This window comes from Oryx dammah, unplaced genomic scaffold (assembly GCF_014754425.2).
Source record: "Oryx dammah isolate SB20612 unplaced genomic scaffold, SCBI_Odam_1.1 HiC_scaffold_2, whole genome shotgun sequence".
Classification (NCBI taxonomy): Eukaryota; Metazoa; Chordata; class Mammalia; order Artiodactyla; family Bovidae; genus Oryx; species Oryx dammah.
The window spans coordinates 58,851,644-58,865,636 of NW_024070186.1; the positions used below are offsets into that span (position 1 = coordinate 58,851,644).

At 34.1% G+C, this 13,993-nt stretch overlaps 1 protein-coding gene across 11 annotated transcripts in view; it reads right to left on the reverse strand.

Annotated features, from left to right (window-relative positions):
• Positions 1-13,993, reverse strand: part of MECOM (MDS1 and EVI1 complex locus) — a 631,434-nt gene that overhangs the window by 52,250 nt on the left and 565,191 nt on the right. For all 11 annotated transcript variants that reach the window (XM_040248478.1, XM_040248428.1, XM_040248506.1 and 8 more), the window contains one exon: positions 11,507-11,641. In XM_040248478.1, coding sequence (XP_040104412.1) covers positions 11,507-11,641 — 135 coding nt within the window. The remainder of the gene's footprint in view (positions 1-11,506; positions 11,642-13,993) is intronic.

Below are 13,993 nucleotides of genomic sequence, written 5' to 3' on the forward strand. Positions count from 1 at the left end.
AATTCCTTACTCTGGTGAACCATGCACAGCTGATTGTTGCCTGTGCCCTGCATTATCCAGCTGTGGCTGGGCAAAGGCTGGCAGGGGCAGAGTTACTGCCCCTTCTTGAACATGTTCTCAAAAGTAGCACGTTCTCAACAAGGTGCTTTTAAGGCAACAGTCTGGAGGGACCCAACATAAAGAATCATGAAAAGATCTGAAAAAAAACAAACAAACACAGTTCTAAAAGAGAGTGTTTCTTTTTTTAAACACTGCATCCCTCTTTTATCAATCAAAAGTGATACTCACAGATCCAGGACCTGCCTTCATGACCCAGCTCCTGATCCCACTCTTTGAAAGCAAGCATTATGCTTTCAATCGATTCTTTTACCAGGGTTTGGGGGTGGTGCTTATTCCTCTTACTTTCACACAAAATGTTGATGAGAGGAAGGGTTGAATAAATCCATTAATGACTGACTAAAAGCAGTGTGGCAAGTATGGAAAAAATCCTGACCTATAATTTCCAAGAGCTGCCTACCTTTTCCCTGACCAGCTCAGTGACTTTAGGTAAGTCATTGCCCAATTTACTTGTCCAGGCTTCAGGGTCTCTTCATGTAAAAGGCATTTAGTTCTGATTTGCAACATATATAAACATCAAATCATTATGTTGCATACCTGAAACTAATATAATGGATATATCAATTATATCTCAATATAAAAACGACTTAATCATGAAAATGTTTAAGGTGCTTTTTCGTTTTAACACAAAAGGTTTTTAATTTTTAATTCTAAGATTATGTATTAAACAAAAATTCTTAAATGAGAATAAGTACAGTCATATACAGACACATACACACATACAAATTCCACCAAAAGTAACAATGACAACAACAAAACCAGGGATTCAATTCTGCTCAGTCTCAATGCAATAGGGTGAAAAATCCCATAACACAAATTGGCATACCCTGCTAAGAAAAGGGAAGGATCTATTTTGAGAAAACTTTGCTCTAACTGTGGTTTCTTGCAGGATCACTTAATAGTTCAAACTGAGAAAAGCTGAGTAATTTAATGTCTTATGAGATCAAGCGAAATGTGCAAAACTTTAATTGTATTTATTTGTTTATCTTTTGAAAAGCAGAGGACATTAAACAAAAGTACGTGCCTCTTCATTCCAGTAGGTGGCTCTAAACTCCAATTGTTTATTTTTCTTTAAAAAGACCAGAGTACAAAACTGTGTTAAATTCAAAAAAATAACTCAATGAGGAGTATTTTCTGCTTAGTTTCTTTCCTGTCAAAATAGAATCACTTTTTGTCACGCAACAGTAATTTAACCACATGAAGCTGGTTTACAGAAAATAATGCCAAACGTAAAATGTTCCTCTAATGTAATATGACCTAAAATGTTTCTCTAATATGATATGACTTAAGATTCTTTATCTCTATCCATAGATAGAATCCAGACTATCTTAGGAAAATAACTCCTTGTTATGTGCTGATTCTATAAAAACCAGAGGCTTTATAGTTTGTATCTTATTAACCATAGCATTCATATTTTCCTTTCTTTGGAAGTACACTGAGAGGAATAGACTGCTCAAAAATGTTACCAGGTTAAAAAAAAAAAAAAGTGTTCATTTGCTTTTTTTCTCCCTAAATCTTCCAGTTAAATGCTTGTTAGTACCTTGTTTCATTCTAGAGTCCTAGTTTCCCTTAGAAAACAATGGACTTCTCTCAACAGTTTGAATCACCTCTTCTTTTGGCATCTCTCAAAGGTTTAACTTATTAGCTTCCTTTCCAACAACATGTTGACATTTGAATTGTGACATATTAGAACTTTTCGGTGGCTTCTCGGAAACAGTGAGGTTAAAGAGACAATATCCCGCAAGACCGTAAAATGGTACAATTGTCTGTGCTGGGGAATGCTGCAGAGAGACACACACGCCAGATCACTGGAAGAAAGTATTATGATATCATTATTTCTTTGGCGTCCACTATTTATCATGTCTCTTTTAATTCCATTTTAGATTTATTCAATCCAATGTGAACAGTCCAAGAAACAAAAGAAAGTGATGGATATGTTGTAACTATATATTAGAAAGACAATTCTCTTTGCCGGGACATAGATCACTACTGTAATTTCCCTTTAAGTGTCCAGATTGTCATGCGAAGAATATTGAGTGCATAAAAAATAAAAGACACGGAAGAGTGTTGATTTTGGCTTTATTTACTGGAGGTAAAAGGTGACATTCCAGGCCACGAAAGGCAAGGCTAGGCAGCGTGGGTTTTAACTTCAGGGTGTTCTTTTCGATTTTAAGTGAATTTTTATGGTGCTCATGAAACTGAGGTTTGAAAAGATCTGGCAAGAGCCTGCCCTAATGAGGGCAGATTCTGGGCAAGCTTCCTCATATCATATAAGAATGTGCTTGAAATCCCATCTACCACCCTTAGAAATCCAGCACTTTTTTTCAAGGTGTTGCTACCACTTGCCATTTCATCATATCTCATGTCTTTAGATCTTAAAGAGACTTAAGTAAAATTATGTCTTTCCTCTTATAATTACAGTGGCCTTAAAGTATAATTTGAATACTTGAATTCAGAGATGTCCACATATAAAGTTGGTTTACGTCCTCGCAATAATAATATACCAACAGGCATTTGGGAAGTGAGAGGAGTAGTTTAAATGAAAACATAATGACAATTTCTTGCCTCAAAACAATTATGTGGGGGGAAATGGAATGTAATGCTGGTGGAATCAAGCCTTTCAGAAAATAAAGTATCACATCTATGTTTTTATGTTATAAAATAGGTCTTTAGGCAAATAAAAAATATAATTAAAAACCTAAGTGCTTTATGCAATTTCTCCCGCAGGTTTGTCTATTAAGTATGTTCGACCATGCTTATAAAAATATAATTAAAACATCTTTAAAATCAGTATATTCTCAAAACTTCGACTATATTGCAGCCCTATGAACTATAGGTCATCTGAGTTAGGGAACCAGGAGCAGAGATATTACTAACATAGCCTCTCTGTGCTTTGTGTTTGAGAAAAATGGAAGGGAATCAATTCCTCTGTTAAATTCCATAAAAGAGTTAACAGGTCTCTTCCATCAGGGGGTTTTATGGAAAAAGCTATCTGGAACCAAAATAAAAACGTCCTGGATCTGGGATTCTGTGATGAATTCAACTCAAGTATTTAAAGAGGGGCTCAAAAGTCTCAAACACTTAGAAAAAGTTGGAATGGATATAAAAGGGTTGTTGATTTATTATTTTTCTGGGTCTGTCTCAGAATGCTCTTTAAGAAGGGAAACAACTCCTCCCATTATAAGGTGAAAAATAGAGGAATAGGGCGTTACAGTCTAAAGAAAGAGGATTATATGAGAATTCCATTTTTTAAAAGTCATGATAAACATTTTAAAACTATGTTAACGCCTTTAGACTTTTCTTTTTGGTAGCTAATACACCAAATTGCAGAAATACATGTTATGAACATGACCTAACTCATAGAAACTTTTGAAAGTTAAGATGGTCTTTTCATTTTATCACAGAAAAAATATAATTTTCCCAATATCTTGCTGAACTCTTTTTAAAATCTTTCCAGAGAGCTTTTTATCTTTATCCTTCTAAGTATGGATATTATATCTGATCTCTGAATACTTTATAAGAATAAATATTATGGTAAATGTTTTAACAGATCTTTATGTATTCTTATATTTTTAAAACTTGCTAAAAAAACACACTAGTGGAATTTCTTTATATGCTTTTAAAAAATTCTAAATCATTCATATATTTGAAGATAAAGCTTGAAAACTCCCAATTTGTTCACTTTTACTACTGGTGAAATTCACAATTTAAGGCATAAATATAACATTATACATGTATATAGGAATTACTCTAAAAATAACTATTATTCCTAATTTGTTTTAATCAAACCTTGAAATGGTTCCAAATGTCAAAAGGATATCTGTTCAGTTAAGGCTAAGCTAAAGGTAAAAGGCAGTGGCAATGCGGACTTGATTTAGCAAATTTAGACAGCCACAGGTTATATTTTCATACAATGTTATATATAAGTATATATGTGCTTGGATATGTTATATATTTTATACGTGATTTACAAATGTGATGAAGTATATGTTAGAGGAAACTTTTTAAAATCAGCGATTTCTTGTATTAATATAAATTAATATTTAATGGCATATTATTTTTCTAATTATATATCATAAAGGTTATATATTTTATAAATTACATATTACATTAATATATGTTGTATATAACAATTTTTTATGTGCAGTTGGAACTGAAATTAATCACACTTTATTAAATATTCATCTTCTTTTGTAATTTAAGCCCAAAAGGACAGTCACTAAAGAAAATATGGATACTATAAGCATTCCGATAGGAAAGGTAATAGGCTAGAAAAGACTTTCAGATTATTTCTCTTTTATACTGTCAGAGCCTGTGTTCAACCAATTCCTCCCTCAAATTGATGATGGCTACCATTTTTATTTATAAATGGTAATAATGTGGATTCTTGTTTATAATCTTATAAAATAGAGAAATCTAGAATCTGTCAGACCAGACCTGCTGTCTGGTTTGCTATGCTTGGATCGATTTAAAGTATTATGCTTGCACTACTGAGACAAGAAAAATTCAGTGCACAGGAGGGAAAACAAGAAAGAAAGAAAACACATCATTTACTTTTAAAAAGATGAACAAGGACTCATTGTTATGAATTCCCGTTTATTTTTCCTGGTCAAGCACTGGAAGTTTTATTTATGCTTAATAGACTACATTTGGCATGTCTGAAAATGGCAGAAGTGTGAATTATGAGTGACCTTCAACCTACTCAGGAAGTTGTAATAATTGAAATAATAGAGAAATGTACTCCCTGCAAAATCTGTACTGAGACAACTGTTTTAGACTATTGCTGTCTTTTCTGTCTTTTCACTTTGAAGTAGATAGTTGATTCCTTCTCTCCCAACTCCCACTATTCAGCCTGAATGCTTTATTTTCTACAGCTTCATACCAGTCTGAGACTAGAAAAAGGTGAATGGAACTTTAACATTTAGAGGCTGGGTAGGAGGGGAGGTAAGTGACAGTTTGCACATCTGAACAAAGTCAATATTTGATATAAACACATCTGTCAGTCTTGGTGCTGCAGAGGTAACACCAAGCCCACAGAGACAACGTGTGCACATGTGCTGGCTTTAAGAAAGGTGCTCTGGACCCCTGATCTATCCAAAGCAATGTGGGAAATCCCAATTCTGGAGGACAGGCGTGGTATCAAGGTTTTTCACCTCTAAAAGAAGGACCCTTTTTAATCTTGATTAAAAAGAGATAACAAAAACTGTGTTCAGCAGACAGAGATTAATAATAGAATGTAAAGAAATTTGTCCAACAAAATGGAAACACTGTCATGGCCAAGCTTTGCTAAAGCAAACCATCCTTAGTTTCTCCAAAGACACAGTATTCTGAATTTGTCTTCAAAGTAACAGTCTAAAGACTAGAAAATATTAACAGAGAAATATCAGGTGCAAATCTTGCTGTATTTGCTTTCAAACCAGGAAAAAAAAAATATATATATATATATACTAGCTACTCTCAGAACAAAAATATTAATGGAGAAGAAGCCTTCCCACATATACACATTTTTATTTCTTCCATAATAACATGAAAAGAAAGCCAAGTATAATTTATTGAATGAAATAAAACAGAGAGAATTGCCTGTTGATTCTAGTTTGCAAGAACAGGGCAATTGATAAAGATCCTCTATTATTATTAGACCTGGAGCTTGTTGTGTAACCAGCCTGGAAGCTTTGCAAGCATCTTGTTAAATAACCTCTAAAGATCACGCTATAGACCTCACAAGAAACATTCCTTAGCCACCTGTCTTAAATGTGGCCATTTTGTCTGACTCTATAAAACTGATCATCCTCAACAGTTTCAGACTGCTCAAAAAGAGAGGAAACTAAAGATCTTCTTTGGGTTTTTAACTAGGCTAGAGACATTTCCTGTGTTCTTGACCAACACGTTTTCCTCTTTGATGGCTTGTGATACATTCTGACACCTATCTTTTTGGTGCTATTCCAGAAATAGCTAGACTCTGGTATGAGTGTGATACTTTGAGATCCTCCTGTATGAAAAATGTTGTGTACATGTAAACATGAATTACTTAAAATGCACAGATCATCTTTTTCGTGAACTTACGTGCTTTATCAATCTTCATAAAAATTCCTACCTTCTGTAGTGCTAGGACAGGCCTGTGTGCTGGGCACAATTACATGGTGGAAGTTTTTTTGGGGGGAGGGGATGTTATTTGTTTTATCATGTGAATAGCAAATGACAAACTATGTCTGAGACAGTTTCATCTTTGGGTGAAGGAAGTAACTTATCAGCCAGTCGACATCCCCTCAAAGTCCACTTAGGCACCGTTCACAAAGCCAGTCTCTGGGTATTGCCAGCTGGCATTCATCTTAAAACAGCACAACATAACTTTGGTATAAAAGTGGAACTTGACTTAAAAACAAAGCAAAGAAAATGGCCAAAGCCCATAATAATTTTAACATCAAAAGAGTTCATAGAAAATGCAGACAGAAATCCTTGCAAAGGAAGAGCAAATTAACAAATTACCTGACAGTTGACACAAACATGTTTAAAAAGTAGAAAGAGGCTAAGATACTATATTTTGCTTTTATGTGGTTGATCTTCCCTCCTTTTTAGCACAAATTGTATTAATTGAATGATGCAGGCATGGATTTTTTTCCTAAAAGCCAAAGAAAATAACTTGATAATTGAGCCTATAATAAGCCTGCAATAATAATACTGTTGTAGTGTCCCAGCAGACTGATAGCACCATTGACTTGGACCCAAGGAGAGGGAGGGCGAGTGTGCCACTCAGCCATGATGGTCCTGGAAGCAGTTAAAACTTTATAAGGTAAAGCACAAACGAGAACAATGCCTATTCCAGCTGAAAACAGTGTAGAATCTTGCTGCTGTTCCTCAACCACAAAGGAGCTGGCAGCATCCCTTAAGTGAATTCTGACTATGCATTCTCTGAGGGGCACTCCTTCTTCTAAGTCTTATTTCTTCAAAATATACATCAGGCATTAGATAATCTCTTATCAACGCATTTCGCTTTCTTTGGAGTGAACAGCAGACTTCTCTTAGTGTACTTACTAAATACCAACTGTCAAGGGCCTGTTTAAAAATGAAAGGACTTATCACCTTGTGTAAATGACAAGATTAATAATGTCTTGGGTTCCTGAGAACTTTATCCCACTTGTAGACCATGTTAGGGCAGGCCAGGAGCTTGAATAAAAGTGTGTTCCTTTCTGTGGTGCAGAATACACACGTAGCTATAAAACATTACCCCAAAGTACATGCCCAGATCACTCTTGGAATCAGGAGAGGAAAGGTAGGTCCTGTGTAAGTCGAAAAATTTCACTTTCACGAATAGGGCCTTAGCGATCTGTCTGATTACAACCAAAATGATCTCACCATGAAGAAGTATTAGAGGAAAACTTGTGTCCAGAGAGCTATCTCATAAGTACACTAAGCTTGTGAACATGTCCGAGATAAGAACTGGCCTAATGGGGAGGTGTTGGGGGGTGGGCGTGGGTTGTGGATCCTCTTGCCTTTAAGCTACGTGATGGGTATGGCAACACGGAGGTCTGAGGAAACTTCTCCAAGAATGGAGGAAAAGGTGGGCGTAGGGTGAGACCAGACCTAACGCAACATGCTCTATCCATCCATCAAAATGGGCGTAAAAGTAAGAATCGACAAGACGTCAAGGAAAAGGACATCAGAGTATCCAGATTAAAAAAAAAACAAAACACTCAGTAAATCATCTAGGTGTTTGGTATACCTGACATTAGACATATGAGTGCTTCCATATGTAATGAAACTTCTAAATAATTAATAAACCATTTTCATGCTTCCTCTGCACATCTGGTCCTCTTGAGGACCTCTTCTGGAAAGAACTTTCATCGTCCAACTTTCTGCCTCTGCTCCTGCCCTGATCTACTTCCCAGTGCCAGGGTCTGTACCCACAACCAGGAACAATTCAGACCATTAAAATATAAAAATACTGTACTGAAGCATTGTCTCTCTTAGTAAATATTTCCAGCTAAAAGCTGTGCCAGAGCGGTGTAGCTATGTAACACCGTAAAGAAACTATGGAATAAGGGAAAAAATAATTAGGATTTCAAGGATAGAGAACCTTGGGTGTTTTTGGTGGATCTACTCTTTTATGACTGGAGTGTAACTTAATTTACTAGTGTCTTTGGTACAGCCTTCATTCACAAAGGTAAATTACTATAGTTAATATAATATTTTCAGGGGGGAATAAGGATATTAGTCAGAAGCTGCAGCTACTTAGAAATTATGGTTTAGCAAGGGCACCAGTGTTTTCAGAATTTCTATCTCCAAAAACAGTCACTGCAACAATTCTGAAAACATGCAACAAAAAAGATATCTAAAAACAACAAACTTGAGTCTTCTAGGGAGCACTGTCAAGAAAGAAAGCTGCCACAAAGCTCACTTTGGCCTGGAAAAAAAATCTGCAATAAAACAACTTGCAGAAATCTATTGGAAGATTTAAACTCAGGAAAATCCCCTCAAATAAAATGCTTGTAGAGAGGTATTAGGAAAATGTTCACTGAATAGCCTTTGTTTTTATGATACAAAACTGATTACATCCTTTATCAGCTTTACCTGAAAAACAAAATCCAGGCTGTTTCTAAGTACTTCATCACCCCCAAACAAATCAAATATGAGTTTTATCCAGGATGCATGTTCTGACTGTCCCACTAGTATCAAACTGCATTATCATCTTCAGCAGACACATTCTTTCTGTTTTACAAAACTCTTTCACATCATTATAAAACTGATCTAATATTAGAATTTTTAAAAATGCATATCTTTGCAAAAGTAAAGATACATAATTTATATCCTCTTTTTTAATTTTAGGTCATCTTTCTTTGCTAGGTAACCTAATTACCATAGTGTCTAGCTTGCAGTTGCAAGATTCCTCCAAAATTCTTCTTTTTTATAGTCCAGAACTTATTTAAGATTCATTTTATAAACTTGAGCTCTGTCTGAGAATCAGAGCAAAGAGAAACACTTTTTACAGTTTCTGGTCGAGTGCATCATTTGCTTTTGTGTTGGGCAGGTGAGTTGGTGTTGTTCATGTTTCATAATTATTCCTGATCTGGGGTGTCTCTTTATATCTGGATATTAAATATCTCACACAATGGGAACGTTCATTAAGTGATGAGTTATGCTTATTCACCATTTGGCAGCTTCTATTCCTCACGGAAAAGAGTGAAAAAATAGACCTAGAGAATCTCTTTAGTCAGCTCTTTTATCATTGTATATAGTCCAACATTCACATTTCAAAGCTGACTGGAATTGCCAGTCTTAAATGACTTTTAGAAATGCATATATACTTAAAGATGAGTATGTTTATAATATATGCATACACTATTTTGGTGTCTGCTCTCTTTTGTAAACTGGGTTAAATATGATTGTATGCATATATGCCTATCACACAAATCTGACTTTGACTTCTGACTTTCCTCTCTTGTTTATGGGTGAACTTACTTGACCATATAATGTCAATTTCACAACTATGTTATTTGATATGCACTCTGTTACCATCTTAGATTTCTGCCAGCATAATACATAAGTTTAAAAATGAGAACTTACAGAAATAATAGTATATGTCTAATATTGGTCTTTTATGATTTTCCTGATTAGCTAGTTTCCCTGATTCTTCAGTTAAAATACATAAACATGTTATTCATTAAGATATGAGACCAGCATATTTTCTTTTGAAAGCCATGCCTTTTACAATGTGAACCTCAAAAGTAACCATATGAAAATTATAAATGCCTACTCTAATAAGCAAAGTAATTCATACTTATGAATAACAAAATAGTTTCCCTTTTTAATGTAATCACAATTCCCAAGGACAAAAGCATATTTATAAAAATAATTTAGACATAAATATTAAATGAAAAAAATACATTGTCCACAAGTCTCATTCTTCAACCATCTTTTCACAAGTCCTGCAACAGTTCTATCTGTTTAAGGAAATAGCTCTTGTTGTCAGTAAATATGAATACCAAATAACTATTATGATATAATTACATTATTTCATCTTAAAACTGCCTTTTGAGGTATTCAAGTTACTTTTTAAAGAAACATCACATGCACAACTCACCCATTTATAATACCTATGTATTTCCCACATCGACAACAGTCAGTGCTCAAAAAATGTCTGTTGTTGATGGTGACAGTAACTCATATGATCGACTTGGGATATTTTCTGTTCAGAAGCAATAGCTAATTTAATAATGATCTACTTTGTCCCAATAATGCCTCTTGTTTTCTTACGGCAAAGGGAAAAAACAATTGATTGGTTTATTACTTTTGATATATGTTGAAGATTTTTAAATGATTCCCATTTAAAGTGAATTTTATAATTTACTACCTCTTATACAGGTTAGTCAGTAAAAACTATCTGGTAGCTGGTAAAATGCCAAAGAATAATCTCATAACAATGACTGAAATAGAGTCATAGACCATATGATGCTAGCATTACTTCCCAGCTTTCAATTGGAAACATCTAATTTAAACTTCTCTTTTTCTTGGTGGTGATTTTTATAGTAGATTTGCCAAGCAACCAATTTAATATAATCTTTGAAACATATTTGATTTAGGTAACCATTGGTTTAAAAGAAATAAATGATGATAGTATAATTATATTCTAACCCAATGATGTTTATAAAACACAAATTAACAGGTTGAACTTCTTGTTGTTTTAGGTATTATCATACTAAGTTACAAGATTCATAACCTCACTTTATTGAGTGCAAAATATGTTTCATAATATTTTCATGATCTTGTTTCATAGTTATTGTTATTAAAGTTAACCTCACTGCATGAGCTTCCATAAAGCAATTTCCAGCAGTGATACTTTTAAACTATTCACATCAACAACAACAGAAAATGTATTTTATTAATCTAAGTGTTTCTTGTTTATAATTAAGCAAACCAAATGCATAATCAGATAAGCACACACATAGATCATACATCTGTATCTACCTACTATTTAAAATAAAATCTATGTATTTCAACTGTATCACTTGCAATTTCTGCAAAAATTCAGTGTTCTTGATTAGTTCAGTACTTTCTATGAATGACTTCTTATTATGAAGGCAAAGAAAAACTGATAAAGAATACCTATTAATAAGTAGTATTCAGTTTTTAAATCATTCAGTCATACACAGAAGACTAGAGCATTTCTGAAGTTTTACTAGCACAAAGTGAATAAACTACCCAAAAAAGAAGTACTGAAAGAAAGTAATACTGAAAATTACTTTATTCTGCATCTTATATTTGGGCATTACCTTTCACCATAGCAAAAAACAGGCCACAAGGGTCTACTGCAACTCACTGTTATTTTTATTCTTCAGGCTTCACTGATACTTTAGTGCTCTCCAAGAAAGACAAGAAAATCTTTACAACATACCTGATCATTTATCTGGCATGCAACGAGGTTGTGCTGATCATAACAGCCAGCGAACCTGATGTACTTGAGCCAGCTTCCTACATCTGGTTGACTAGCATCTATGCAGAACTTCACATTGCAAAACTCATCTAAGATCTAGAAAGAAGAAGATGAGAACAATCGATTTCTACATCAGTTCATTCATTAGAATAATTAATTGCTTGAAAATATTTTATTCAAATGTACGTTTCCTACTTCGAATCCTTATGAGAAAAGAAGTCAGCCATCATGCATATTAATACAGAAGGAATAATAGTAAGTTATCTTAGAAGTGGCAGCGGTACTGCTTTTAAAGGAACAAAGCAATTGTAAATTACTACAAAAACTGATCAATTGGTTTCAAAAATGTCAGATTCAATATTTTGCAAAAAACAGTGCTATTTTGTCCAATGTGATTTTTACAAAAAAAAATACTGAACACCATATATTAACATAATATTTCTAAACTGTAGAAGTCAATATTTTATGTTAAGATAGTCTTCCCTTGTAACTATATACTTTCACATTTTTGCAGTTTAAATTAATGCAATTTAAAAATTTTAATCTAAATATTGTCAAATTCCTTTTTAGTTTGTATCGCACTACCATGAAACAAATCACACTCTTATCTGAAGAAGAGAGTAAGAGTCGTCTCATTGATGCTACTGACCAAAGAAAAACAAATGAAAATAAATATTTGGTAAACACTCATGCAAAATATGTCAACCTAAAGTTTTAGGTACCCTATACCAATGCATATTTCAGTTTAATGTTTTGTAAGTTAAATACCAAAACTGGCTTGTGAACAAGTAAAAAATATATAAAAATTTTGTAATAAACTGCCATCATTATATATGCTTATGTATTGTTATTTTTCATGAGATTTTACATTTGACCTATGTTAAATATTAATCACTACTCAGGATACCTATTAAACTAAAACTGAAATGGGTAATGCCCATTTTTAAACTTGTGTCTACTTAAAGCAGGCTATTCAGATTCACTAGCAGCAATGTTGTTAAACACCAGTATTAAAAGCTGCAGAGTTGTTGACCTGATGGTGAATAACTAGAAAGTTTGGTAATGTTAATGTCAATCAGTTAACCCAAACTTGAGGATGTTTCCTATCAAAAACTAAACAATATAGTCAAGAACATTAATTAATGAATTAAATAACCCCCTCCCCCTCAGAACTCTGCTGTATCTATACCTGTAAAAGTTAAAACTAAACTCTGGAGTGTATAGACCAAAAGCAATTTTGCACAGAATTCAAGCAATCACTCAGTTACAGATTCAAATGGTTAACTCACCACAAACTTCAAGAAGCCCAGTGTTCTGAGGGCTCTAGTCAAGAGGCATTATGAATATGCCTTTGGCCATGAGGCAATTAAAGGGCAATAAGTAGTCCCACGATTTTAAAAAGAAAAATTGAAACATAAGATAGGAGTAATAATTGCTACACACACACATACACACCCACACACATCAAGTCTTTTGCAAGGACACCTTTCACACTAATAACAAAAAGTCTATATTAGATAGCCTCTTTAGTGAGGACAGATTTGAACAATTTCTCATTGATAAAATTATAAACTTTAAGCTGTTTTCTTCAACTCTCAATGCTGAGCAGCTTAAACGGCAACTTGAGATTCACCCTCTCCTCAGATGTCTGGAAGTATTACAAATAACAACAGCAATATACACTTTAAAATAGTAGAAGATTGGGATTGTTGTTTTGTTTTTTGGTTTGTTTGATTTCTGGTTGATCTTTGTTGTTTATTTTCTCCACTAGCGGGAGGGGGGAAGAAAAAGCAGTTCTACTGACACACTAGAGAAATATTTAGTGAAGGAAATGGGGTGAAGTCAGTGAAATGCAACACCAGTTCCATTTCATATTTGCAGAAAGACGTGGAAAACTTGTTAATTTCAAAGTCAAAAATCATCTATGCCCCTAGCTTTCCAGCATTCCCCTTTTTGCGAGGGCAGAGAGTTAAGTATTGCATATACTGCACATAAAAATACTAGGTGTAATTTTACTCCGTGTTAACATTATTGCCATTGCCACTGTCAACAGTGAAATTAATTTAAAAACAGGTTCATTTCCAAAGAATGTCTTTTTACATATATGTAATATGATTATTCAAATATTTCACCAACATATTAACTTTCTTACTCCCTGTATTCTTGCCCCAAGACAAAAGCTTAACTTTCTCCAGAAACCTTCCCCCCCAACCCACCCCGCCCCCGACCCCGGGTGAATTATTCGCTTTTGATTTGCTAACAGAACTGCATTTGTCTCCCAAATGTCTTAATCGTCTCGGAAATCTTGAATAAAATAAAGTAACAACACATCTTCCGTCATTTCATCTAACACACTCCTGTGTTTTTAAAAGCTGTCAAGTTCCAAAGATAGCTTAAAAAAAAAAGAGAGAGAATTCCCTTTAGGTGGACTTTAGAGAAAGGCCCTTT